Here is a 27722-nt window from a genome sequence, read left to right as displayed (position 1 = left end):
AACAGTTACGATGTTGTTTCTCTAGTAACTAATGTACTTCAGAGAGGGGGGAAATGCCTACCTCAGGACAAACCCTACCTGTTTTGATCATGTGACCACATATTAATCAATGGGATTCACACATAACAAAAAACAAAGCATTTTTTTGTTCTAGTTTTTTTTAAATAACTAAATTCCCCACTCCTAGGCTAAGAATATGAAAGACAAGTATTAATCTAAATTCTGCTTTTGTGGAGATTTCTTTCTGGAAAAAAAAATCTGTATTTCCTCTTTAGGTATAACTAGCAGTAGAATCGTTCTACTCCCTTACTCCTCCTCCTCCACCAAAAAGTTTTTAAAAAATTTCTTGTTTGTGGTTTTAAGGACTTGGCCAGGAATACCCAAGACCACGCTCACAGACGGTCCAGACCATATTCTCTGCAGAGAAACTGCCTCTGTAACAACAGCCAAAACTACTCTGGGTCATGTTTCAGCAAAAGAAGCAAGAGATGCAGCCTATGTGGTTTGTGCAGGGGAGAGGTGTAATTTCAAGGGGCTATAAGAGAAGAAAATGTATCTGCTCATAAAACCAAGGCACACTGCGAGTCTTTTCAAAGATTATAGTCAGAATCAATGTGACTAGAAATCCCCTCTCATTTCCATTTCTTTATGATGGTGACAAAAGTAGAAAGTGCTTGAGTGATTTCTGCTGAGAGCCTTTTCCATCAGGCCCTTCCCCACTTTTCAATAGGACAAAACAATGAGTGTTGCCAGAACAAATGATCACTATTGTATGTAAAGTTGATGATGATGTAGAGTTGCAGTTTGGAGAGTAACAGTGTTGTCAGGATTTCCCCCTCGTGCTGTTTCAATACAGCACTCATTTCTCTTCCCAAAGTCTGCAATTTCAGTCTTGGATCACAAGGCTAGTTCTCCCTTGGAGTGGAATGGGTAGTAAGAGCCATTCCCATTTCCATCCTAAATCCTGAGTCATCTCAGATTTCTCTGCCACTAGCAGGGTCACTCTCTCGTCACTTTGGTCATTAGGAAAAATGAACAGATTCCATTCCAGACTCCTTCAAAGCCCTCCAACTCACATTGCGAATAGCTCAAAGAACAGCAAAATCAGCAGCTGGGGAGAGGTGCTTTGTTAAGTCCTCATGGGAATAAAAGATCAATGCTGCTGGGCCAGTTCTGGAAGTGACTTTATTTCAACAATCATTTTGTATGGACAGTAAAAAATATATATATTATGGCAGAGGTAGCAAGACCATAAAACCGTGTCAGTTTTATATGTGTAGTAATGATGATGAAGCACTTGCCTCAAAACACTCCTGTGAAGTAGGAGTGGTGTATGCGTAGATGTATGTAAGTAATATTAATCAATGGTATATATCATATAGTACATACATGCTGCACAATAAAATATATTTTGGTAAGGCAAAATGAAACAATGTAGGTTCAAGAAAACCATTTTCATTTTTAGAATAAGAAATCATTTGTTTGGTCTGGAGGTTTTAATGATGGTAAAAGGTTCACAACTTCCCCATCCTGTCTAGGTGATGTACCTCAGAGCAGCTTCATCACACAGTTTAGCTCGTCTCTTTGCCTTACTGAGTTGTAGGACAAAAGTAGATTTGAGACTTAAAGCCCTTCCCCCTTCTAGAACAGGTAGATCTTTAGTCACATGAACTCACTGAGGTGAGATAGAGAATCTTACATTTTAACCCAATGTATACTTAAAAGCAAAACTTAAATATTTATTTTGTTTATTTCAGTACCCATTAAATAAAGGAAAGGAAAGAAGGCAATGAATAATTAAATACCTGTGTAGCACTATTGTCAAATATGGAAAACAAGTGGCCAGTACACAATCATTTGACACAGCAGAGCAGGGCATGGAGTTAGAAACTAAAAGAAATGGCAGGTATATCTGATCTTAACCAGTTTCTTCTTTTTGGTTATTTGTTCAGAAATATAAGCATAAGCTGGAAGAGGAGTTTGCCAAGATTAAGGAGGAAAACACAGCCCAGCTAATGAAGGCTCAGCGCTGGGAGGGTTGGTGGAAACAATCTGTTCAGAAGATAAAGCAGCTGTATGCTTGAACCTCTTGTTACATGTAAATCTGTGTTGATAATATATCAGTATCTTTGTTCTACAAATAAAACTTTATACTTTACTTTATTAGAGGAAAAAGTATGAACATCCTGCAACTTTCCTAGAATAATTGGTGAGTGTCTGTAACTGGTCCATGGACAGTCCGTCTTTGCTGACTGGTCTGTGTCCAAAGCTGATTCTGTCATGAGAATAATTAGTTGTGCTTGTGTCTCTTTATAACAGCCACTAACTGATGGAGGTTAGGAAGAAATTTCTCCTCTAGACTAGTTATTTTATAATTGTCCACTGTTGGATTACTTGAACCTTACAGGATGCTGCATTAGCTGCACCACAGCTCTGATCCAATCTGGCAATTCCTGTAACTAATGTACTTGATACCAAAAGGCTGATTGGTCTGTAATTAGAATAATCTGTAACACCTTTTTAACATTGCTGCCCCCTGGAATAATAGCTGATTATATGGAGAGACGGGCTATTTTTGTTAATAACTCAGACACTTCAGTCTTAAATTTCTTGAGAATTCTCGGATTTATCCCATCCCTTGTACTTGTATCCAGACTGAAAATGCCTTGTTCTTCCCTCCTAGAGCTTATTTTCTAAACCTTGAATCATGTACATTGTTTTCTTCTGAGCTCTTTCTTTCTCTTATTTCAGTGAACTTTAAGGACTCTAGTCTTAAGGGGTCAAAAGTGTACATGCTTTAGCTCATCTTCTGGCCATTTAAAAAATTATGTTATTACATGCAGATAAATTCAAGCCTCTTCGGTAGAATTTTTTAACAATCCTCCAATCATTCAAGCTAGGGCATAATTAACATACTAATTGCATGAATTTTTTGAGAGACGGGTTTGAACTGAGGGCAGGGAGTTGCTGTTAAGTTGTTCGTTTGTTTGGAACCCCATGAACTGTTTTATTTTATTGTACTCCAGCAGCTCTACTCTGAAAAGAGACTCTTTGGGCCAGAACCTTAGCTGGTGTAAATCAATATAGGTCTGTTAAAGTCAATGGAGCTACATCAGTTTACTCCGGTGCTGTAAAAGTGACCGTGTGAGGTTTAATGGTTATTGTCTTGACAATTTCTATGTCAGATGCACTCAGTTTGCCACCCCTCAAGCTTCAAGATCAACCTGGTCTCTAAGCATCAGAATGGTTTCTTTCCTTCTCATGCATCATCATCAGAAGTAAACTTCTGCAGGCCCCTATTAACTCTTGGTGGCAGCTCCATTGAACCAAATGATGCCTTCAGTGACAAGGATACATTTTGCACTATTGTTTCTTGATTCTGATACCTTTATGTGGAGTCCTTTCATGCTTACTGTCACGTTGTCTGGAGTGGCTCATAACCGTGAGTGCATGCCTCAGGGCAGACTGTCAAGAAGCAGGGCAGAGACTCCAGATAGGTTGTGTGTTCTATAATTAGACTTCACCAACCCAGTAACAAGTATGAACTCCTAAGTGCTATAATAATCTTACCGTGGAGTCACAGACCATCCCTTGGGGCATTCCAGTCTATTTTGCAGCCAGGCAAGCTGAACTTAGTGACAGTTGGTTGCTATACACCAGTGGTCTCCAAACTTTTTACACACAAGATCACTTTTTGAATTTAAGTGCAACCCAGGATCTACCCTGCGCCTTCCCCGAGGCCCCTCCGTGCTCACTTCATCCCCCTTCCCTCCGTTGCTTGCTATCCCCCACCCTCACTCACTTTCACAAGGCTGGGGCAGGGGGTTGGGGTGCGGGAGGGGGTGCGGGCTCTGGGCTGGGGCCAAGGCATTTGGAGTGTGGGAGGGGGTGAGGGTGCAAGCTCTGGGAGGGGGTTCAGGGCTGGGGCAAGGGGTTGGGGTGCTGGAGGGGGTTCAGGGTGCAGGAGGGGGTATGTGATTCTGGCTCTGGAAGGGGGCTCCGGGAGGGGCTGGGGGTTGGTGTGCAGGAGGGGTGCGTGCTCCCGCTCGGCGGCACTTACCTCGGGCGGCTCCTGGTCAGTGGTGCAGTGGGGCTAAGGCAGGCTCCCTGCCTGCCCCGGCCCCATGCCACTCCTGGAGTACATCCCTGTAGCCCGGAGTGGGGGGTGAGCATTTGGCTCTGTGCGCTGCCCCTCCTTGTAGGCACCGTCCCCACAGCTCCCATTGGCCGCAGTTCCCCATTCCCAGTGCTTGCAGGCAGGAGCAGCACACAGAAACCCCTTCCCTCCCACCCAGGGGCATGCTTGTTGCTTCCAGGAGCGGCAGAGCGCCAAGGCAGGCAGGGAGCCTGCCTTAGCCCCACTGTGCCACTGGACTTTTAGCAGCTGGAGATCGCACTGACTGTTAGAGGCTCCAGGGTCAACCAGTCGATCGCGATCTACTGGTTGGTGACCACTGCTATACACCAAAGATTGCAAAATATTCAGGTTGCTCCCAGTTCCCAAGAGACCAGTCACTTACCCCACTTACATTGATCTCACACCAAAGACAACGCCTGTAGCCAATCCTATAGTAAATTACCTAAGGGTTTATTAATTAAGAAAAAAATGAGAGCATTATTACAAGGTTAAAGCAGGCAAGCATATTATACACAAATGGGTTACAGTGTATGGTTTCAAAAGGTGACAGAGTTGTAGTAATCTGTCAGCTCTGAATAACCTTTTGGTCTAACCCAGGTTGACACTGGGGATCTCTGCTTCTGTTTCGTAGCTCCAGCCCTGTGAGCGTCCAAATAGCAAAAGACATGCAAAAATGTCTTGTCAGCTATTTTAATTTCCTTCTTCCAGAAGTCAAGATGATGGGACGAGCCTTTTTGCAGGGAGCCTCTTCATGGACTGAAGGAGCAATTAGCAAAATCTTTGCATGGTGATGTCCCACAATGGTCCATTCAGTTTTGATAGGTCTGCTTGATGGGCAGGAAAGGATCCCTCCTGACTGAGTTTGCAGTTTCACAGCAAATATTTTTACAGTTACAAATCAAAACCTTAAATATTACCTTATAGCATGTGATAAAGAAATTATAAGATTAATGCATGCAGCAACTTACAAGCATTTCATAAAGCCTACACACTAAACATATTGTTAGGCTACATTTTTGTCATGGGTATTTTTTGTAAAAGTCAAACAAAAATTAACAGCCCCTGACCTGTCCATGACTTTTACTAAAAATATCTGTGACTAAAACTTGAGCAGGGGGCTGTGGGTGCTGGGGGAGGTGGCCCAGGACCCTGCTGGTGCTGGGTAGGTGGAGTGTTAACGGGCCTGGCAGGGGCTCCCTACCTGGTTCCATGTCCCTGCAACTCCTAGGTGGCGGAGGGGCACAAGCGCTGGCTGCCACAGTTCCCATTGACCCCCCGACCCCTCCGCCGCTTAGGAGCTGCAGGACCATGCCAGTGGGAGCCTCCCACCCCGAGGTAAGCACCCCCCTGCATGCTCCAATCCCCTGCCCCTAGTCTTAAGCCCCCTCCCATACACCCAAACTGCTGGCCCAGGGGCTGCCCTGCTCAGGCAGCCCCTAAGCCAGGACCAGCTGCTGCAGAAGTCATGGAAAGTCATGGAATCTGTGACCTCTGTGACAGACTCGCAGCCTTCGTAAAAAGTCCAATACCCATTTTACTCATGTTAACACAAGTGAAACAGACTGGTTTCCAGCAATGAATTTGTCAGTGCTCTGCTGAGGCCGAAAGCCTTGGCAAGAGCTGGCGTCACACTCACTGTAAATGCTGGTTGCTATAAAGCAGGCAAATGAGTTTTGGCCTGTGTTTTGCAGTACTCTCTCTCCTTAGATTTTATAGGTATTCCCTATGGCAATTTTCTGCCACTTGATCCAAGACTTAGGAGGCTGCCATTGTTAGCACTGATGTGGTTATGAAATGGGCTCCCCGGCAGTGGCAGATGCTGTTGATTCTCTCATCCTCAGGGGACATTCGGCACATCACATGTAATATCGAGTGTTTGTTTGTTCATGCACGCCCAGGCTAATGGAGAGCTTTGAATTGCAGACCCTTTTTGCGTGGCCAGTCAATGCCAGGTATGTTTTCGAAGGGACCTATCCTGGAAAACGATCCCTTACTCTCCCAGATCTTGGGAGACAGGCCAGTCCTCGCTTACAGACAGCCCTCCAACCTGAAGCAAATACTCACCAGCAACTACACACCACACCCCAGAAACACTAACCCAGGAACCTATCCCTGTAGCAAACCTCGTTGCCTACTCTGTCCCCAAATCTACTCTAGCGACACCGTCAGAGGACCCAACTGCATCGGCCACACCATCAGGGGCTCACTCACCTGCACACCTACTAATGTGATATACGCCATCATGTGCCAGCAATGCCCGTCTGCCATGTACATTGGCCAAACCGGACAGTCCCTATGTAAAAGAATAAATGGACGCAAATTGGACATCAGGAATGGTAACATACAAAAGCCAGTAGGAGAACACTTCAATCTTCCTGGACATTCTAGAACAGATTTGAAAGTAGCTGTACTTGAACAAAAAAACTTCAGAAACAGACTTCAAAGAGAAAAACAGCAGAACTAAAATTAATTTGCAAATTTAACACCATTAATTTGGGCTTGAATAGGGACTGGGAGTGTCTGGCTCATTACAGAAGCAGCTTTGCCTGTCCTGGAATTGACACCTCCTCATCTATTATTGGGAGTGGACTACATCCCCCCTGACTGAATTGGCCCTGTCAACACTGGTTCTCCACTTGTGAGGTAACTCCCTTCTCTTCATGTGTCAGTATATTTATGTCTGCAGCTGTACTTGTCATGCCATGCATCTGAAGAAGTGGGGTTTTTACCCACGAAAGCTTATGCTCAAATAAACCTGTTAATCTTTAAGGTGCCACTGAACTCTTTGTTCTTATTTGGGGGGAGGGTCACCTTTTTGGTTAGCAGACTTTGTCTAACGTAAAGCACCATGTGCCTTAGAGCTCATCATAAGGCTTTGGAGTGGATGGGCAGGAAGGCCTCTCTGGTCCAGCCAGTGCTATGTGTTATGATAATTATACACAGCGCTCAGAGAGTCGGAAGGACGTTTTCATCAGAGGCACGCCAATAAATGCAAGTCGTCTCTGTTAGTATGAAACATGGTTGTTTCAGTCAAGTCAAAAATTACTTAGACAAGTTAGATGTCTTCAAATCACCAGGGCCTGACAAAATGCATCCTAGAATACTTAAGGAGCTGACTGAGGAGATATCTGAGCCATTAGCAATTACCTTTGAAAAGTCATGGAAGACGGGAGACATTCCAGAAGACTGGAAAAGGGAAAATATAGTGCCATCTATAAAAAGGGAAATAAGGACAACCTGGGGAATTACAGACCAGTCAGCTTAACTTCTGTACCCCGAAAGATAATGGAGCAAATAATTAAGCAATCAATTTGGAAACACCTAGAAGATAATGAGGTTATAAGTAACAGTCAGCATAGATTTGTCAAGAACAAATCGTGTCAAACCAACCTGATAGCTTTCTTTGACAGGGTAACAAGACTTGTGGATAGAGGGGAAGCAGAAGATGTGGTATATCTCGACTTTAGTAAGGTTTTTGATACTGTCTCGCATGACCATCTCATAAACAAACTAGGGAAATGCAACCTAGATGGAGCTACTATAAGGTGGGTGCATAATTGGTTGGAAAATTGTTCTAAGAGAGTAGTTATCAGTGGTTCACAGTTGTGCTAAATGAAGGGGTTGGGGGGTAGCTCTCTTTTATGGACACCCAGCCAGCCAGTTAGCTATAAAGTCCCTCTTGATGTCTGTTCTCTGCTTGCTTTACCTGTAAAGGCTTTAAAAAAAAAAAAGTCCCTCAGGTAAAGGAAAGGGAATGGGCACCTGACCAAAAGAGCCAATGGGAAGGCTAGAACTTTTTAAAAAGAGGAAAAAAGCTTTCCCTTTGTCTCTTTGTTGTTCTCTCTTGGCTGAAGAGACAGGAGCAGCAGGAATGCTGTGTAAAGTTTGGACCAGGTATGAAAAATCATCTTCCATACCTAGAAGGATTCACTGGGACAGGCAATGTTTAGATAAATTCAGGTTTGTTTCTTTATTTTGCCTTGTAGACTTCCTCTGTGCTAAGCTCAGGTATTTTTGTTTTCTTTTGTAACATTAAGCTGAACCCCAGGGAGCCATTCCTGGTGTTTAACCCCTTTTCAGTCGCTCTATAAGATCTAGCAATAGCTTGATTTGCCAGATGTGTTTCCTTTCTTCTTCTTTTTTTTTTAAATTTACCTTTTTTAAGAACATGATTGATTTTGTGTCTTAAAAGGTGTGTGCATATGTTTTTCAATTAGCTGGTGGCAACAGCTGGGTTTCCCTTTTGTTTGTTTTCTTTCTCGGCTTCCCCAAGGGAGGGGGGGGGAAAGCCGAGGGGCCTCAGGAAAAACTTCCCAAGTGAGTTTTTCCAGGATTTGCAAGAGGCAGTTTTTCACTTGGGTGGTGGCAGCATTTATGAAGCCAAGTTCAGAGAAAAGCTGGAACTTTGGGAGTTTAATACAAGCCTGGAATTTAATACAAGTATTAATTTTTAGAATACTTGCAGGCCCCCACCTTCTGTACTCGAAGTGCCAGAGTGGGGAATCAGCCTTGACAACGGTCATGCTGGAAGGACATAATGAGTGGGGTCCCACAGGGATGGGTTCTGGGTCCGGTTCTGTTCAATATCTTCATCAATGATTTAGATAATAGCATAGAGAGCACACTTATAAAGTTTGCGGATGATACCAAGCTGGGAGGGGTTGCAAGTGCCTTGAAGGATAGGATTAAAATTCAGATTGATCTGGAGAAATGGTCTGAAGTAAATAGGAAGAAATTCAATAAGGACAAATGCAAACTACTCCACTTAGGAGGCAACAATCAATTGCACACATACAAAATGGGAAATGACTGCCTAGGAAGGAGTACTGCAGAAAGGGATCTGGGGGTCATAGTGGATCAGAAGGTAAATATGAGTCAACAGTGTAACGCTGTTGCAAAAAAAACAAACATCATTCTGGGATGTATTAGCAGGAGTGTTGTAAATAAGACACAAGAAGTAATTCTTCTGCTCTACTCTGCGCTGATACGGCCTCAACTGGAGTATTGTGTCCAGTTCTGGGTGCCACATTTCCGAAAAGATGAGGACAAATTGGAGCAAGTCCAGAGAAGAGCAACAAAAATGATGAAAGGTCTAGAAAACATGGCCTATGAGGGAAGATTGAAAAAATTGGGTTTGTTTAGTCTGGAGAAGAGAAGACTCAGAGGGGTCTTGATATCAGTTTTCAAGTACATAAAAGGTTGTTACAAGGAGAAGGGAGAAGAATTGTTCTTCTTAACTGCTGAGGATAGGACAAGAAGCAACGGGCTTAAATTGCAGAAAGGGAGGTTTAGGCTGGACATTAGGCAAAACTTCCGAACTGTCAGGGTGGTTAAGCAATGGAATAAATTGCCTAGGGAGGTTGTGGCATCTCCATCATTGAGGATTTTTAAGAGCAGGTTGGACAAACACCTTTCGGGGTGATCTAGATAATACTTAGTCCTACCTTGAGTGCAGGGGACTAGACTAGATGACCTCTTGAGGTCCCTTCCAGGTCTATGATTCTATGGTTCAGTGCCTTTTGGTTGTACTATCTAAGAGCCTGACTGGGCCCCTCCTGCCCACATTCACTGTGTAGTACCTTACTGCAGGAATATTTCCTTGCAATATTACCAACCCTGAAGGTTCAAAAATAATGACTTAGGACCCCCCCCACCCAAAATCATGAGATTGGCTCAAAAATAACACTTTTTGAGGCTTTTGATTTGCCTTCTGGTATTGGAGCTGTTAGGGGGGTCATGTTTGCAAGCTTTCTTTGCAATCAAGAGAGACAACTTACTTTTTTAAAAACATGCAAGCTGAGATTCCCACCTCATCACAGAGCTCCAGGAGCTGAGGCTTGCAGAAAAACACAAGACTCGTTATAAAATTGCATGAGTTGGCAACACTGCACTGGGCTCCTGGCAGTGCTGAGCATTATGCCCTGTAGTGTTTGCAGGATTGGGCCCTTGAAGGGTTAATGTCTAGCTATTCCACCTGGAAGCAGGCGGGGCACACCCTGACTGTTTCCTAGGAGCAATGCACACATTGCTCTATCCAAGGACAAGGGCTAGATATGAACCCTGAGAACTTGATTGTTTGGACAGCAACTGTGGGAGGTTTCTTTAGCCTGGGCTCAAGGCCTGAGAACCAGGATTGTAGTAGATAGAGGATGGTAACTAAGCATATGAATCAACGTCATACATTCCTTTGTGTAGCAGCGTGTAATGCTTAGGGGGAGAAATATAATAAAAGGAGAAGGTGGAAGGCAGGGGGGGCAGAACAGCCCATCTCTGCTGACCAGCCTGTTTGCTTGCATAAAGCTGTGTTCTGTCTCATCACTGAACCGCAACAGGGCCCTGCTGTTATCATTATGGGCTTGCCTGAGCAAGGGCCAGCCTGCAAGCTGCACTGCCCCAGAAATAGCTTCAGAGACACCCCTATTAGGCACAAATCTCCTGATGCTCGCCTCTTGCGCTGGGTCTGGGAGGTAAACCGTCTGCTACAACTTCTCCAGCCCCCAGCTGCAGTCAGCTCTGTGAATGGGCCTGGGGAGGTATTGTTCTGCCCCTGTATGCCCACCTGCCCATTTTTGGAGGGAGGCAGGGCACACAGTCCTTGCTTCCTCCCCCTCCCCTTGAGCTCCCTACCAGCAAACCTGGAGCTACAATCCAGGCAGGTCTTACCCAGCCATACTCCCCTGCCTGGCTGCATAAGAGCCAGCCAAAAACCTAGCGCTATAACCATTTAAAAAAACATGTATTCAAGCTTTGTACCCAGCACCTTTGCCTATGCTCTCTGACTGCCTGCTGCATGTCTCTGCCACCCTCCCTCTGCTCCCCTCGTACAATAGCTTAATGGAACAATAGTAAAAATCTTTACATTGGGTAGGCCCTGGATACATATAGTGCTTCATTCTCCAGGGCTGTCGGTCTGTTATCATTTCCCAGAACGACGTTAAAACACGGAACAGGAGGAAAATTGTTGCTCTGGAGATGAGACCTCTTATGCCAAGACTAATCCTGGGCTGAGTGTTTACCAGTGCGCAGTTGTTATTCCTCCACTAGACATTCTGGCTGGACTGCAGTCCCTGGAAACAATCACAGCTGCAATGCAGCGGCACTTCCTGCTCTCTTAGCGCTGTAATCAGGAGAGGCAGGTCTGAGCACAGGAGAACGGCAAGGAGGGAAGGGCTGCTAGAAAATCTGGCTGAGCTCCTACTTGGGGATCTGCAGAACACTCAGGTAAGAGTCCGGAATTGCCAAACGTGACTCTATTAGGATTTTAAATGTCAGGCTGCCCTGATCTTTCTTCATTTCTTGGCAAGCACTAACTCCTCCAGTCCAGATACTATGGGCACCATGGAAATGTGCGTGTGATAATAAAGAAACTTCATTTGCTTTCTGTTCTCCATTCTGTAGGAGTGAAATTAGAAATGGGGAAATACTAAGGAGTCCATGTAGTGCATTGCCCACCCTCCCCTGGGCCCACGCAGGATGGATCCCCGTGGTACATTCTCCAGTGCTGTGTGGGCAGGTGATATCCAAGCACTGTTTACAGCTAAAGGGCAGTCCCCAGCAGAGACCGCTCTAGGCACAGACTAGCTAGGCAGCTGTCTGGGGCAGCAGATTCATCAGCAAGTTGGGATGTTACCCACCAGGCACTAGCTGTCTGTGTGTACCCTGCTGATGCAAATCAACGGTTCATTAAAGCACTTTGAGCTGGTCCCTCCTGCCCTTCCCATGCCATCAGCTGCCTTCTCTAGTGTCCTGCTCCATCTACCCCCTGTGTCCTATTCCCCAACCCCATCTGCCCCAGGATCTGCTCTCTGCCCCATTTTCCTAGCCTCTCCCTATCCTGTTTGCCCCTCACTACATCCTGAACCCCACCCCATCTGTCCTCTGTGTCCTGGTCTCCCCCGAGTCCTGGTCCCCATCCCTATCCCATGTCCAGGCTCTAGTCCCCCAGTATTATCCCTCCATTGTTCCCCCATGGCTTGCATCCCCAACTTCTCCCAGCTACATGATGGGGACTCTCCACCCTGTAACGTGGTGCAGCTCCACTTGCACCAATGTTGCCAGATGTCCAGTTTTTGACCAGAACGCCCGGTCGAAAAGGGACCCCAGTGGGTCCGGTTGGCACCACCGACTGGGCCGTTAAAAGTCTGGTCAGCGACACAGCGGGGCTAAGGCAGGTTCCCTGCCTGTCCTAGATCCATGCAGCTCCCGGAAGTGGCCACCAGGTCCCAGCAGCCCATAGGCACATGGGTGGCCAGGGAGGCTCCATACGCTGCCCAGTCCTGAGTGTCGGCTCCGCAGCTCCCATTGGCCAGGAACCGTAACCAATGGGAGCTGCAGGGACAGCGCCTTCAGGCACGAGAGCAGCACAAGGAGCCTCCCTGTCCGCCCATGCGCCTAGAGGCTGCAGAGACCTGGCAGCTGCTTCCTGGAAGCTGTGGTAAGCGCCGCCGGGACCCCTCACCCTGTCCCACACCCCTGCCCCAGCCAAGTGGAAGTGAGTGAGGGTGGGGGAGAGCGAGCGACAGGGGGGGGGGATGGAGCGAGTGATGGCAGGGCCTCAGTGAAGGGGCGGGGCAGGGGTGTTCGGTTTTGTGCCATTAGAAAGTTGGCAACCCTAACCTGCACTGTAGGGTGCCTTTTGGATTGACCCAGAGGGATGTCTTGGGATGGGGTTGCTAGATGCCACCTGGGGAGGGTACAGCAGATCGAGCCGAATGCTGCAAGTCCCAGCACATGCTGCTCTTGGGGGCAGATCTGTAATGCGGGCCTGGGTAGGGCTGCTGGCTCCTTTGGGGCCTCAGTGGCGGGGTACTTCCAGGGAAGCCTCTAAAGGAGGAGTTTGCTGCTATATTTGCCTCTCTGTCACCCTGAAAGAGAACTGACTAGGGGTGGGGACAGGGAGCGGCAGGGTTCCCATCTGTCTGCATGAGGCATCCTCTTTGAAATGTGGGTGCTGTTTTAAAGGAATCACTTTGGTCCCATCCACATTTCTACCAGATCCTGGGTGGGAGCGACAGTCACTTACCCACCCACCAGGCCAGGACTGTAGCCAGGTTTAGCACCTCAGTTCGATCCAGTTTGTGTGGACCAGACTTGAGGGGGCTCCGCCCCTTACATCGCTGCTGGGGTCTCTGTTCCCTGATCTCTGGGCCTCACACACAATCGTATAAACCTGGCACCCATGTTAAGGAACTGCCAATGCTCACCGGGTGCACACTGTCTAGTAGAGGGGGGCAGCACACGGAAGTCCTGTGTACAGGCCTGCCAATGAGGGAAAAGGGGCAATTGCTCAGGGGCCCCTGGTGATTTAAAATGTTGATTGTCTGGAGCAGCTGCTGGTTCTTTGCACCAGCAGGAGCTGGGAGCTGAGAGCAACACGCTGGGCTGCCAGGCAGGAGGGAATTGCCTTGTGTTGCCCCTTATCAGACCTTCCAGCTGTTTAAGGTGTGACTCAGGGTTGTGTCAGGGCTACAGAGACCACCCTGAAATAGAGATCCATTATTATCTAGTCTATATTATGGCTCGCATCTGTTCCATATTACAGGGTGTTACCTTGACTATGGCAGATCCCAATTTGCCTTCATCTCATATGCACATATGCTGGGATCTTTCTGTCTTGGGCAATTATTAGCCCATGGAGGCTGGTATCTATATTCTACAGTGATGACTACATTAACTGTACCTACCCTCTGATATCACTGAGTCCAGCAGCTTACTAAACCTCAAAAAGAGATTATAGCTTTATCTGAACAAGTGGCTTCACGCAGGTTAGGATAAAATTAGGAGGGCTATCAACCTCCAGGCTTCGGGACATAACCAAATGAGCCACTGTGATCAGGAAAAACTACAAGGAGTCCTTGTGGCACCTTAGAGCAGCTTATATGTAAATATACAGCACATGAAAAGATGGGAGTTGCTTTATCAAGTGGGGGGTCAGTGCTAATGAGGCCAATTCAATTAGGGTGGATGTGGCCACAATAGTCTATTACAGTATAACTAGCCAGGGCATTGTGGCCATAGTGAGGTTTCTCTGATGCAGCTTGGGAAGACAGCTGTAGAGACTAGCTGGGCTCTCAGACTGTTGCAATCCAACCCCTGCTGGATTCCCGCATGCGCAAGAGGAGGAATTAAAACTGTGAGATAAAATGAGCCACATAGCATTTCATGCTTCCCTGTGTGTCCCTTGCTGTGGGATCTTTATACCCAGTTCGAAGACTAGTGCCTCATCTTTTGTCCATGGCCGATTGAGAACTGCTGCGAATGGAAATTTGTCTTTTTTTTGCTTCACTTTAGGAGAAATGACTTGCTGGAAAGTGGTGAAATCTGTTCTCATACTCTGCCTGATCCTCATTCCCATATTTATCTGGTGAGTATCTACTGCTGGCCTTACTTACCCACTGACTCATACTCGAGGAATGCTCACAGGCAAACACTGCTAGTGATGCATCACAAACCACTTGGAAGGAGACTTTATTGTTACTATTTATACTTTGCATGTATTTCTGGCCCTATACTAATGGCTGTTCTGCACCATTCCAGGGGTGGCTGTCTGTCACCAGTGGTGAAGGGAGCCCTATATATTTACATGGTTTGCAGTCTGTAAAACACTTTGATGTAAATAATAATAATACGACTCCTTTACTTTAAAGTTGGAGCTTATTGGACATCAGCCGTTCATGGTGCCCTTTCGCATATGACCAGCAGTAAATTAGTCCAAAAATGTTCACAGAGGTTGTATATCACTGTATTCTGCATCCGCTGGTGAATTGGCTAGATAAGCTAGCAGGCCGTCTCAGGCTCTGTGTAGGATTCTGAGAAAACCTTTGAAAATCCTGACAAGTGCTGGAAAATGTCTTCCTACCTTTTAATGCTTTCTCCTGTTACTTACAGGATGACTGTCTGGAATGGGCCAGTCCACTACCTTCCACACTACCTTCCTTGCCCAGAAATCTTGTAAGTATCCAGTTTGAGACCGAGCTGAAATGATGACTTGCCTAAAGTCACACAGTGTGTCTTGGCTGAGGTGGGACTAGAACTGAGATCGCCTAGTTCCTGGTCCTTTTCCGTGGTGACTGGATGATTATTATTATTTGTTATCTACATCGCTGCAGTGCTTAGAAGTCCTAATCTTGGAGCCAGGCCCCTTTGTGCTAGGCGCTATACAAACACAGAACAAAAAGATGGCCCCTGTCCTAAAGAGCTTAGGCCCAGATCCTCACAAGTATTAGGACCACTTACTTCCATTGATTTCAATGCAAGTTAGGGGCCTCAATACCTTTGTGAATCTGGGCCTAACACCTAAGTAACCATAGGATCTTAGTCAGTGGTGTTAGACAATATCATTCCCCACTCCATGTCACGGTCTATTGTTCTTGTTAAAGATTCCATTACTTAGAAATGGGAAACACAACATTCTGTAGGGAGAATAAGAATCTAGACGTTTCGGGTTGCTTCTCAATATACTCAGCTTGAAACATTCACTGTCCATTAAGATGCATATGCCTCTGAAAGCCATTTTATCCTGGAATCTGTTCCAGCTGATGGAATAGCTCCCTTCCCTCTTCTTTCTTTAACAGGTCATATGTTCATAGTTTAATAAAAGCACAGAGAGCTGCATGCAATCACTCTGTGGCTCCCTCACCTGGAGTTCCTCATCTCCCTCTTTCCCTCTAGTATTTTTGTTACACTCCATAACCATAGGTTTCAGAGTAGCAGCCATGTTAGTCTCTATCCGCAAAAAGAAAAGGAGTACTTGTGGCACCTTAGAGACTCACAAATTTATAAGCTTTCGTGAGCTACAGCTCACTTCATCGGATGCATTCAGTTTTTCCACTGAATGCATCCGATGAAGTGAGCTGTAGCTCACGAAAACTTATAAATTTGTTAGTCTCTAAGGTGCCACACCTACTCCATAACCATGTTATTTGGCTCTGCAAAGCAATTTGGGATACAGAAATCAAGCCGTTCTGAATGGCTACGAACAGCACCACCCTGCTGTGTGAGCTCAGCAACTGCCCAAGTTATCTTTAAACAAATCCAGTGCAGCAGGCGGTGGAAGGAAATCTGACCGAGGGCATCTCGGCTAAGCCTTCAGGTAATGAACTCCAAGTAGGCTGTGAATGTGTGGCTTAGCGATGCTGGAAATCCCGCCAGGCTGCTTTTCTCAATAGGCTTGATACTGGCTGCAGCAATGCAAAGTGCTGACCACGCTGCACTGAAAGCTGTGCTCGCCCAGGGATGATGCGGTTAAGAAGTGACGTGTCAGTTCTCAGAAATATAGGGCCAGGTTCTGCGCTGCCTCTCCGGAGCGGTTTAGCGCCTGTGTGGGAGAAGTCAGGGTAAAGGTGGCTGTCAGCTGCCCTCCTGCGCCCGTGTTCTGGGCAGCTGCAGCGACACAAGATCAAAGCTAAATTCTAACCTGTAACGGAGGGAAGACAAAACAGACGTGCCTGCTCCCTATGACAGAGCCTGCAGTGGGGTAGGGGTAGCGGAGGGCTGTCTACATCGGCCCTCTGCGGCTCCTGTGGCCAGTGGAAATCTCCTGCAGCTCCTCGACAGTCCACTGATCGGAATCTAGAGTTTTCTGTTTTGTCTTCCCTCCGTTACAGGTTAGAATTTAGCTTTGATTTTGTGTCGCTGCCCAGTGCTGCTGGGATCTGTAAACAAAGCTGGTGCCCCTTGAGTTCTCACCAGCAACGAAGAACTGGAACTTTGGTGTCAAACAGTGTTATTGGTCAGAGGAGAAGCCAGTATTCGCTCCCCTGTCATTGTTCTGGCGTTGCGGGGCTAAGAGGAGGACAAATGTCCTTTGGTCAGCAGGTGGGAATGGAAGCCTTAGCCCTGCTGAGTAGCACTCCTGCTTGCATTCCAAGGGGCTTCAGGGGGACACTTGTATACGTGTGACTGCACGTGAATCAGGCTCAGATTCCCTGGCCCAACTCTCCTCCCTCTACATCGCAAACCCCATCTCTCCCCAGCTAAAAATTCCTCCAGTAGTGGGGGGGGGCGGTGCCCCAGTGGGTACAGAGCCAACAAAGTGCAGTGCATGCTGACAATCCCTTGCTAGCGTGTATTCCATTGGCTTATTGCCCTGAGGCTCTAGCCTTCTCCTGATTCCCCCAGAGAATCTGGGAGGTGTAAAGGACTCCCCGAAAGCCCCCAGTCTCTCCCACCCCATGGGGTTGTGTGGCGAGGTGCCATTTTAAAGGACTGGTTTCTCTAACGGCTCTTAAAGCTTTACCTAGGGAGGCAATGCATGCAGCCCCTGCCAGGCAATGCAGCTTGTGCGGTAGGAGCAACCAGGGCCTGTGCTTTGAGGAGTATTTGGTGCAAGGACCAATCCTGAAACTGACCTGCCCCCTTGTGTCAAGGAGAATGTACAGACCTTTCCCTCTTTCCTTCTTCTTATGCAGCTCCATGAAACTACAATATGCAGAAGAGAAGCCTGTCCAGCTTTTCCCCCAGTAAGCACCAATCTTTGTAATGTCTCCCCTTTTAAATGCTTTTCCTCTCCTCCAGGCCTAGTCCTCCATTATTCAGTGGATGTTTGTTCTCCTTTGCAGGCTATTTTATCCTCAGCCCAGATTACTGGATCAGAAGTAAGTCTCCTCCCAGGACAGTCTGATTCTGCGACACCCCCTCCCCACCCCCAACAACTGATGCGAATAGCACCACTGACTTCAATTCGGGGCGCCCGGGGTCTGTCAGGATTGGACCCTTTAAGATGACGGGTCAGATTGCAAAACGCTTAATCACACTGAACAGCACCTTACTCTATGAGTAGGCCAATTGAAGTCAATGAGACTGCTTGTGGAGAAAGATACTACTCAACAGGAGTAACGGTAACAGAATACAGCCTCATGAAGACTAATGGGTAGCTGTGTCTCATCCCCAGGCTGATGTATTATCTTCCAAATATTTTGGTGTTTGGTGTCTTCGGCCTCATTCTCTTTTAATCCTCCCCCATTAGCCAATGAGGAATGCCTAATTAGGTGAGCAGATGCTATGGTGATGGCCAACGGTATAAAACCCCAAGAGAGGCAGTTTCAGTTCCCTTTGGGTGCATCATTAGGATTTGGAAGGATCCTTGCAATGCTTTTCCATAGTGATGACTTACCAGAGAGAAAAGTGCAGTCACTAATCTTCCCCTGGCTTCAGCAGGGAGCTGAGCATGCTCAGCACCTTTGCAGGAGTGGGCCCAACAGGAGCAGTGTGTCTGACGCCTCTAACAAGTTCCCTTCATTAGCCACCATTTTAACACCTAACGTGTGTCTATCCATCCATGTTTGCATCTCGTTTCTGTTTTGCTAGGACACATGGGGCCTAATTCTCCTCTCACTCACGCTGGTGTAAATTGAAAATAACTGCAGTGAAGTCAATGGAGTTATATTGGTGTAGGGTGACCAGATGTCCTGATTTTATAGGTACAGTCCCGATTTTGGGGCCTTTTTCTTATATAGGCTCCTATTACCCTGCATTCCCTATCCCGATTTTTCACACTTGCTGTCTGGTCACCCTATATTGGTGTAAGTGAGAGGAGAATCAGGCCCATTGTGTGGTATTTTATAGCAGCTTTTTGTGTGAAATGTTTCCGGGGAGAGCTAATTAGTGGTTGCATATGCTTCGCTGAGTGTATAAATACCATGGAGGATGAGTCACCCAGAGAGATCCAGTGAAGCCCTTTGTAAGGAGAGGAAATTGGATACAAGGGATAAACTTACTCCCAGGGTGTCCAAAAATAAGACCTCAGATAACTGATCTGGAAAGAGAAGATCTTGGTTAAATTAATGTGTTTTCTACATACAAAACCAAATTCTAGTCTTTCTCCCCCATCAGTTCCTGAATTTATTTTTGTCTCAATATATCAGACTTCCCTAATGTACAAGGAAGTCACACTCAAGGCTCACCAAACATTGTGTCCAATCTGACTGAATCTGCTGCAGCTGAGCTACGATGCAATACAATGTTGGGCCACCAAGCTATTCCCCTGGTTCCTTGAACCTAGCTTACATGCCCTCTGTGGCCTTAGGGGATCTGGGTTGGAAGGTGGGGTCGGGAAGACAGCTGCATATTGGCATAGTCCCAAAACGTGGCCAAACAAGGCTTCTGCTAAGTCTCAGCAACAAATCTCAGGGTCAGGCAAGCATCATAAAACATACCTCATAAAACACTCCAGAGCCCTTGCAAACAGCCCTTCGTATAGGAAGAAGGATAAAATGTGAGTGAACTACTGTGGTCAGGTTTCAGAGTAGCAGCCGTGTTCGTCTGTATTCGCAAAAAGAAAAGGAGGACTTGTGGCACCTTAGAGACTAACCAATTTATTTGAGCATAAGCTCACTTCATCGGATGCATTCAGTGGACTGTGGTCAGGAATAACAGGCCTCTGTTACGTGTGCATGAGATGCTTACACTGTGCAGGTGAAAGAGGGTATGGATTTCCCTTAGCTTTGTTACATGTCCGAATGCTGGACCAGATATTAAAAACATTAGCTATGATCCAACATATGAAAACTACATTTCCAGGCTGGGATAATGCAGTGCCATACCACAGATTGCCCCGTTGCCATGGTTATGAAAAGACAGTTTTGTTTAATTTTAATAATTTTGCATATATTTTAAATCCATATGCAGCTACCCGTATAGGCCTGCAACAGATATAAGGAGGGTATGCGTGGCCTCCCCCTATGTGGAGTTCAGTGGCCCTGTGCAGAGATCCCATGGGCTTAAGTAGGATGTAAGTGGAGCATGGACCTTTTGCTAGCCCCTCTGCACAGGACTGGATTTCACCCTAGGAGCAGAAATTCAGAGCCTGCTTTATCTTGCTCTGAGGCCTCCTGCAATGAGGTGATGGAAGTAGCTGGAGAGAATCATATAGTTATGAATAAGGCTGCGTGTCTGTCACAGAAGTCACGGATTCTGTGACTTTCTGTGACTTTTGCGGCTGGCTCAGGGGCTGCCCGAATACTCAGGCACCCCTGGGCCAGCAGCAGCTGTAGATTAGGGGTGGGGGTGCAGGGCGGTGGTTACTGGGGGGGCGGGGGAAGGCTCCTTGGAAGCGGCCGGCATGACCCCGCAACTCCTGACCTAGGCAGAGGAGCCAGGGGGCTCTGCACGCTGTCCCTGCTTGCAGGCACTGCTCCCGCAGCTTCCATTGGCTGTGGTTCCCAGGTAATGGGAGCTGCAGAACCGGAGCTCGGCGGGGGCAGTGCATGGAGCCCCCCTGGACTTCCCTCTCCCTAGGAGCTGCAGGGACACACGGAGCTGGGTAGGGAGCCTATCAGCCCCACCAAGCCCCTCCCTGCCCAGCACCAGCTGGGGTCCCGGGTCACACGCTGTCCCCGTACCACCCAGCACCAGCAGAGGTCCCAGGCCACTCCCCACAGCACCCATGGTCCCCTCCCCACAGACCGCCCCCCGAGCACTGAGGGCCCCAGCCCAAGTTTTAGTTATGGGTAAACAGTACAAATCATGGACAGGTCATGGGCCATGAATTTTTGTTTACTGTCCGTGACTTTTACTAAAAACACCCGTGACTAAATCGAAGCCTTAGTTATGAAGCCTCCAGGCTGCCGTGAGGGAAAATTTCCAATGGGGGAGCCTGGCATGTTTCATGTACAATGGAACTTGAAGGGTTAACTATTGACTTCACACATGCATTATCCAGCATCTCTTTCACAGCCGTACTGGGCTCAGACCAAAGGGGACTGTTTCGTTTTGTTTACTGCCCTTCTCGTCTTCCTTCAGGCGCCAGGACGTGCTGACTCTCACGCCTTGGCTGGCCCCCATTGTTTGGGAAGGAATTTTCAACTCCGAACTCTTGGACAGTGCCTACAAGCCACTGAACCTCACCATAGGGGTGACAGCCTTTGCCGTTGGCAAGTAAGTGAGTCGCACAACGGCTCTGGTTCGTGAGGCAAAAGGTTTGCGTCCTCCCAAAGCTCCCCAGCCAGCATTGTCCCCAGTGTTGGTCCTCCCACAGAGGACTAGGTGGGGGGCAGTGAGAGCAAGAGGAGGGCAAAGGTGGAATTAAAGGAGTTGCTCAGAGAAGAGAGACCAGACTCGCACAGGCTAGAGAGCTGGGGTCAGGAACAACCTTTTACGTCTGCTCAAGTTTCCCCTCTGTAAGAGTAAGGGCCTTGTAACCTGTTGGTAGCAATGACACTGGTTAGAGCCTGGCCTGGTGGAATCAGCTAGAAATAGGCATCATCATCCCTTGCTCTTGTATTGCACTTGGCATCAGTAGATCACCAACGACTTTATGCTTTACACCATTAGCCCCCTTTTACAGATGGGCAAACGGAGGCCTAGAGTGGGGAAATGACTTGCCCAAGGTCGCCCAGCAGGCTAGTGACAGAACCCAGGTTTCTGGAGACCTCGGCCAGTGTTCTAGCCACTAGACCATGCTGCCTCCCAATAGCTCAAGTAGGTTCTATTGCTGCCTATCAGCCCTGCTGTGCTGAGTAACACCGGTGCTAGTCCAGTGCCACACCTCCTCTGGCATCCAAGCCACCGGCTCCTGCTGGCCTAGTTACGTCAGGCCTGGTCTTTACTTAAAAGTTAGGTTGGCATGAATCACTCCTCCAAGCGCCGTAGCTATGCCAGCCTAACCCCTGGCTAGGTCTTCCATCACCTTAGCTACAGCTGCTCGGGGAGCTGGATGACCTGCACCGATGGAAACACCCCTTCCATCACTGTAGGAAGCATCTACACTTCAGCGCTACAGTGGCACAGTTACAGAGCTATCGTCATGCCACTGAAGTGCCCGAAGCGCAGCTGTGGCCTCAGTCAGGCAAGAGGTGTGAGCCCTGACTGACAGCACTGTGCTGGCAAAAGCCCCGATGAAGACGCAGCGCTATGGGCAAAGCCGACCTTATACTAGTAGAGCTTGTTTCACTCCGGGGGGGTTACGATACCGGTATTTGCCGGCATAGCTGCGTCCACACTGGAAGCGCTTTGCCAGTGTAGCATATGGGTATTCCTATACTTGGTAAAGCCTTCTAGAGTAGACAAGGCCTGGCAGGAAGGCTGGTTTTATTACATAGATAAGTATCCACCAGTGAGTAGGCCAAGACCACCAAACTCCGTTCGCTGGTATAATCGAACTCGGACGTGATCATCTCCAGAGGCTGGCATGCAATAACCTACCTTGCCAGCCATCAACCCGCAATTTTAGAGAATCCCAGGAACAGGAGACGCAATGTCCGTCAGACTTTAAATTAAACGTGTGGTTTTGATGCTGAGTGTAAGTCAAATGACTCCCCAGGGACTTGCCCCATCTGCCAAACTGGAACCACATGGGTGATCATTAGACAGTCTGAGAAGAGACCCCTTCTGTGATGGAAAGACCTGCTGCGTGCGCTAAGCCAGGAGCGTGAGTCACCGCTGCCCCGTGTGATCATTTACACCCACACGGATCAGACTGATGATGTGTACAGCGCAACGGAGGTGCGATTGCCGCACGTGTAGACCCAGCTGAGCTAGCTCGGGTGCTAATAGCCGTGAAGCGGTGGAACCCAGGCTGCAGCGTAGGCCAGCCGCCTGCGTACACGCCCGCCAAGGAGCCTGGCTTCTTGGCTGACTAGTGCATGCTGCAGCCCAGGCTGCCACAGCTTCGCTGCTGTTGGGACCTGAGCTAGCTAGATCAAAGCTTGCTCGGGTACGTCTACACATGCTGCAGTCACACCTCTGACTGTCATGTGGACGTATCCTAAAGGGCCACATGAGCTGTAAGGCCACAGAGAAGCACAGTCAGCAATTTTGAAAGTCCATCCCAGGTTCTCTGTGAGACTAGCGAGAGCTGGGACATGTGGGATTTCTAGTTCATTTCAGGTAGTTGACCAGCCAAGGCATGTTCTTTAGTGTCTCTCTGCCCTCATCTAATGTAGCGCTATTCCAACCCATTGCACCTGTAATGTGCCCATCGTTAGAGCAGTATCTAGGCAAAACTCTTCCTACCACATCCTAGTGTACTATAGACCCCCAGTAACCTGGGCCACGGCCCCTCTCCTCCATGGTGCTATGCATCAATACCTTTGTGTCTGCACAGGTACACCACATTTGTGGGCCGCTTCGTGGCTTCTGCGGAGAAGCTCTTCATGAAAGGCTATCGAGTGAAGTACTACATCTTTACCAACGACCCCCAGGTGATCCCCAGAGTCCAGCTGCAGCCCGGCCGGAGCCTCAGCATTGTCCCCATCAAAAAATACTCTCACTGGCAGGAGATTTCCATGCGCAGGATGGAGGCAATAAACAGGCACATCGCAGAGGTGAGCCACCAGGAGGTGAACTACCTCTTCTGCCTGGACATCGACATGGTGTTTCACAACCCATGGGGGGCGGAGACTTTGGGTGAGATGGTAGCAGCCATACACCCTGGGTACTACAATGTCCCTCGCAGCCAGTTCCCTTATGAGAGGAGGAGCTCTTCCGCTGCCTTCATCCCTGACAGCCAGGGGGACTTCTACTATGCAGGGGCCGTCTTCGGCGGGCTGGTCAAGCAGGTGTACGAGTTTACCAGGGCCTGCCACATGACCATCCTGACGGACAAAGCCAACGGGATCATGGCGACCTGGCAGGAGGAGAGCCACCTCAATAGGCACTTCTTTTCCCACAAGCCCTCAAAGCTCCTCTCCCCGGAGTACGTGTGGGATGACACCAAGCCCAAGCCGCCTGAGGTGCGCCTGATACGCTTTTCCACGGTGGATAAGGACTACAAGGAGATACGGGACTGATGTGTCAGGCCCTCTTGGAGGTATCTAGCCCTCTCTTTTTTGCCATGCAATCAGGCCCTTGATCTGCTGCCAGTGCAGGATGTGTCCCAGTCAGTGTTTTGGCTCCCCTCTGTGGATGGATTGTGGAGCTGGCACTGGGAAGGGCAGGTGGTTCTTTCAGCTCAGGGATGGTGTAAGGTACTTGTTGAGAATGGTGTGATGATGCCTTAGTGATGGTGACTCCTTGAGCTACTTGATTCCTCTTCCCTGTAAAACTGGGAGGCTGCCAGGGCCTGGATGGTGGCCTTTTGCCAAGCAATACCAAAGCTTAGAATCCCCTGTGTGCTGGTTTAAAAGAAAAAAACCCAAATTGTAGTTTGGTCTGAGCCTGGGCAATAAAATGACAATCAGTCCTGTCAAACCTCAGCCCTGAATGGAAAGGTGCTGTTAACTTTCATGATGATTTTCACGCTCCAGAAGCAAGGCTCAACTCGTAATTAGCCTGGGGAACTCATTGCCACAAGTCATTGCTGAGACCAAGAATTTAGCAGGATTCAAAAAAAGATTGCACATTAATCTGGATAAGGAGAATATTCACAATTGTGGTAAAAAAATTAAAAGAATAAACAAGGAAGAAATATAAACCCTCATAGTGCAGGGCATAAACCAACCTCCAATGATTGGGGTCCTGAGGAAGCTTTTCCTGGAAGAAGGTTTTTCTCTAGCTGCCTCCCACAGGGTTTATTGCACCTTCCTCTGAAGCAGCTCGTTCCAGCCACTGTCAGAGACAGGATACTCAACTAGACAGAAAAATGATCTTACCCTGTCTGGCATTTTCTATGTTCCTCATATCCTGCCCAGTTTTGCAGACCCAAGAGATCTGAACAGATCAGATACAAATCAGGCCAGCATCTGAATGTCTGCATGCATATCTCAACCAAAGCCAACCTCTGAACCTTTTCAATGGTTCATATCTCTCTGTGGATCATTCAGTCTTCTCTGATAAAGAAAATTTGGCATTGAGGTGTCCAGGCGCATCCCACTATTCAGTCCATTCCAGCGTTCCTAAGCTCTGTGAAATAAATTGGCTAGAAGCTGCTGGGTTGCTGGGAGTAACAGTAACACCTAATGTGTTTTGTAGCAAATGGGTTAATTTCACTTTGTCCTATTAATGAAATACTGCAGTGAAATGGCAAGTTCTACTCTGGGGCTCCCTGCTCCAGCTGAATAACCTTGACGTGACAGTCAGAGGAGGGGGAGTGGAGGTGCGAGGTGGGCCGAGGTTACTATTTGTTTGGCATGAGAACAAGGAGAAGCTGATCTGGGTACTGGGAGCCTCAGAACCCGACTCTTCCTCTGGAACCAGAAGAGAAATACAAATGCAGGAAAACAACAATCACCTGCAATGGTGGCTGCCTAACTAAGGCCCAAATGCCACCCACCCTGCTGAAGCACCTGTGCCATAAGCATCTTTCAAATAGCTCCCGAGGCACACGACCGAAGAATAACGCACGTCTTTGCCACGCTCGTTTAATGAGAGCTGGTAGAGAGATCTTGGGGAAGAGCAGAGACTGCCTGAGCACAGCTCTGCTCCTGCACTGGAAAGCAAGGAGGGGAGGGGGCAGAGGTGAGAGGGCTAAGCGGTCTGTTTCCAAGGAAACCGTTCAAAAAAGACTCATTTGGCAGTAGAGGGAGGGAACATGGGGAAGAGGCAGCTGGCTGCTCTTGCCTCAGATAATTGCTAAATGGCAGTGAATCAAGCGGTCCATTTCCAAAGGCGAGTGGCTAATGCGGCTATTCCAGGCTATTCCGATTATCACTCAGGTGTGTCACTGTGGGCATTTACCTGCTGCAATGCATGTTAGACAGGCCCTCAGCATTTCCATTGTTGTTATACATTTTATGGGCAACACCCCCTCAGCAATCATCACCAGCTGGACCCATTTTGCTCTCCTGTGATGCTTTCTTCATTAGGGCTTGGATGCTGATGTGTGCCTTAGAGAGATATTTGGATCCCCTATTAAAGTGCCCACCTTGGAGAATTGTGCTCCTCATCCCTTCCTCGGGACCAGGAGGCCAAAGGAAAAGCCCCATCCTATTTCAAGCCTTACGCCCCTTCCCCCCAAGATCTCTAGCTCTTATTTGTTATTTGTATTGCAGTCGTGCTTGAAGATCCCAGCCAAGTTCCAGCTCCCATTGTGCTGGCTGCTGTACACATATGGATTAATAGGTTATCAGGCCAGAAGGTACTATTGGGCTCAACTAGTCTGATCTCCTGCATACAACAGGCCATTGAATTTCACCCAGTGAGGCCTATGTCAAGCCCATAACTTGGGGTTGAGCTAGAGAGTATCTCGTAGACAGGGATCCAGTTTTGGCTTGAAGACTTCGTGACGGAGAATCCACCACTGCCCTAGGTCAGGTGTTTCATGGGTGAATTGCCCTCACTGTTGAAAATGTGTCTTATTTCCCATTTGAATTTGTCCAGCTTCAGCCTCCAGCCATAGGATATCGATCTGCCTTTGTCTGTTACATTAAAATGCTCATTGCTATCAGAAATCTTCTCCCCACCAAGGTTTACAGACTGTGACCACGTCATCTCTCCATCCCCACCACACACAGCGAGAAGCAGTCCCTGCCTCAGGGCCATGCAGAGGGGATAGTACCTGCTTTCATGACAGCTGCTTATGGGGCCTCAGTTAAAGGTGTCTGTATCCAGCTGTTTGAGAGAAGTTGCAGCTTTGCTTCCCAGGCTGCTGCTAACCTGGTGCTTTCCAGCCAAATCAAAGGCCCGCAGTCACCCCAGTGATTGGCATAGCATAGGGTCTAAGCTGTACCATGTCATGGGCCGTGTTGTCCCTGGCTGGCCCACACGCTGCAGCTTCTCCCTAGGGCTGACCTCCTGTCATGCAGCCTGCTCTGCGAATAGCGCTTTGCGGGGCTGCAATTTGTAATTGCATCTGGGGAATCCCTGTGCATCCAGGCAGCAGGGCTGTGTGACAGGCGAGATGCACGCCCAGCCTGGGAGGAGGGGGTGGGGCCCTGGATTAGCTCATGCTGGCTGAGAGCAGACGGGAACCAGTCCTCTGCCATCACCTCTCCCTGCTTCACCCCTCTGGAGCCAAGAACACTCCCTTCCCCCAGCACTAGCAGGCAGCTTTGGCTCCTGTGGGAGGAGAGCTGGAGTCTGTCTATGGCAGCCAGCCACAGGGCACCATCCGCTGCCTCTGTCCGCTCCCAGGTGGCCTCCGTAATTAGACAACAGCCTGATTCTTCTTTTCCCTACAGCTCAGGGTGGCATTAACACCAGGGCAAAGTGGGTCTAGATTGCCATCATTCCAATTGGGTGGCACTCTGCCCTCCTGTAAATGATGGCCTGAGACCCAGGCCCCCGGAGAATTGGGCTGCCTGGGGTGGGAGGTCTGATGTAGGAGAAACACAAATAAGGAAACCACTTACCTTCAAAGGGGAGTGCGTGGGCTGAGGCCTGAAATGAGCCTGGAAGCATCACTCCATCACAGTGTCAATCTAGGGTATCATTGCATAGGGGAAACTGAGGCACCCAGCAGTGAAGTGACCTATCCCTTTATTTGGTGGCAGCACGCTAGACTGACTCTGCTTCCTGCTGTAACCACTGGACCATGCTGTCACCAGAGTTCTCATGCCAATGGAATTGAGTTGATTCTAAGTGTCCACATAGTACCATATTAGAGTATACATTAGAGGTAGAAATACAGGACCAGATCCTCAGTGGGTGCAAATTGCTGTCACTCCCTGGAAGTTAGTTCACACCGGGTGAGGCTCTGGCTCACTGCTTTCAAGATATTTCTGACTCAACCTCATCCTTGACCAAGGGCCCCCTGTTCCATCCATCCCCC

The 27722-nt window shown here is 48.2% G+C and overlaps 2 protein-coding genes across 5 annotated transcripts in view; both read left to right on the top strand.

The window, feature by feature from the left end:
• CCDC180 (coiled-coil domain containing 180) overlaps positions 1-2164 on the top strand; it is a 40569-nt gene extending 38405 nt beyond the window's left edge. The window contains exons 37-38 of the mRNA XM_073314009.1: positions 364-502; positions 1953-2164. Of these exons, the coding sequence (XP_073170110.1) occupies positions 364-502; positions 1953-2084 (271 nt within the window). The 3' untranslated portion in view covers positions 2085-2164. The remainder of the gene's footprint in view (positions 1-363; positions 503-1952) is intronic.
• Positions 2165-8001: 5837 nt separating this feature from the next.
• Positions 8002-26350, top strand: GBGT1 (globoside alpha-1,3-N-acetylgalactosaminyltransferase 1 (FORS blood group)). 4 transcript variants are annotated; one of them, XM_073314547.2, is made up of 7 exons: positions 8002-8032; positions 14429-14501; positions 15026-15088; positions 17548-17598; positions 17698-17733; positions 20879-21013; positions 23181-26350. In XM_073314547.2, the coding sequence occupies exons 2-7, from the start codon at positions 14434-14436 to the stop codon at positions 23863-23865; spliced, it is 1038 nt and encodes a 345-aa protein (XP_073170648.1). In that variant the 5' UTR covers positions 8002-8032; positions 14429-14433; the 3' UTR covers positions 23866-26350. The 4 variants fall into 4 exon arrangements, with proteins under 4 accessions (XP_073170648.1, XP_073170647.1, XP_073170646.1 ...); XM_073314546.2 differs by having other exon boundaries at positions 8015-8098; XM_073314545.2 differs by lacking the exon at positions 8002-8032 and adding an exon at positions 11203-11359.
• Positions 26351-27722: the final 1372 nt, after the last annotated feature.

This window comes from Lepidochelys kempii, chromosome 16, assembly GCF_965140285.1.
Source record: "Lepidochelys kempii isolate rLepKem1 chromosome 16, rLepKem1.hap1, whole genome shotgun sequence".
In the NCBI taxonomy this organism is placed as follows: domain Eukaryota; kingdom Metazoa; phylum Chordata; order Testudines; family Cheloniidae; genus Lepidochelys; species Lepidochelys kempii.
Note: the sequence above shows the minus strand (reverse complement) of the source record. Positions and strands in the feature narration are given on the sequence as shown.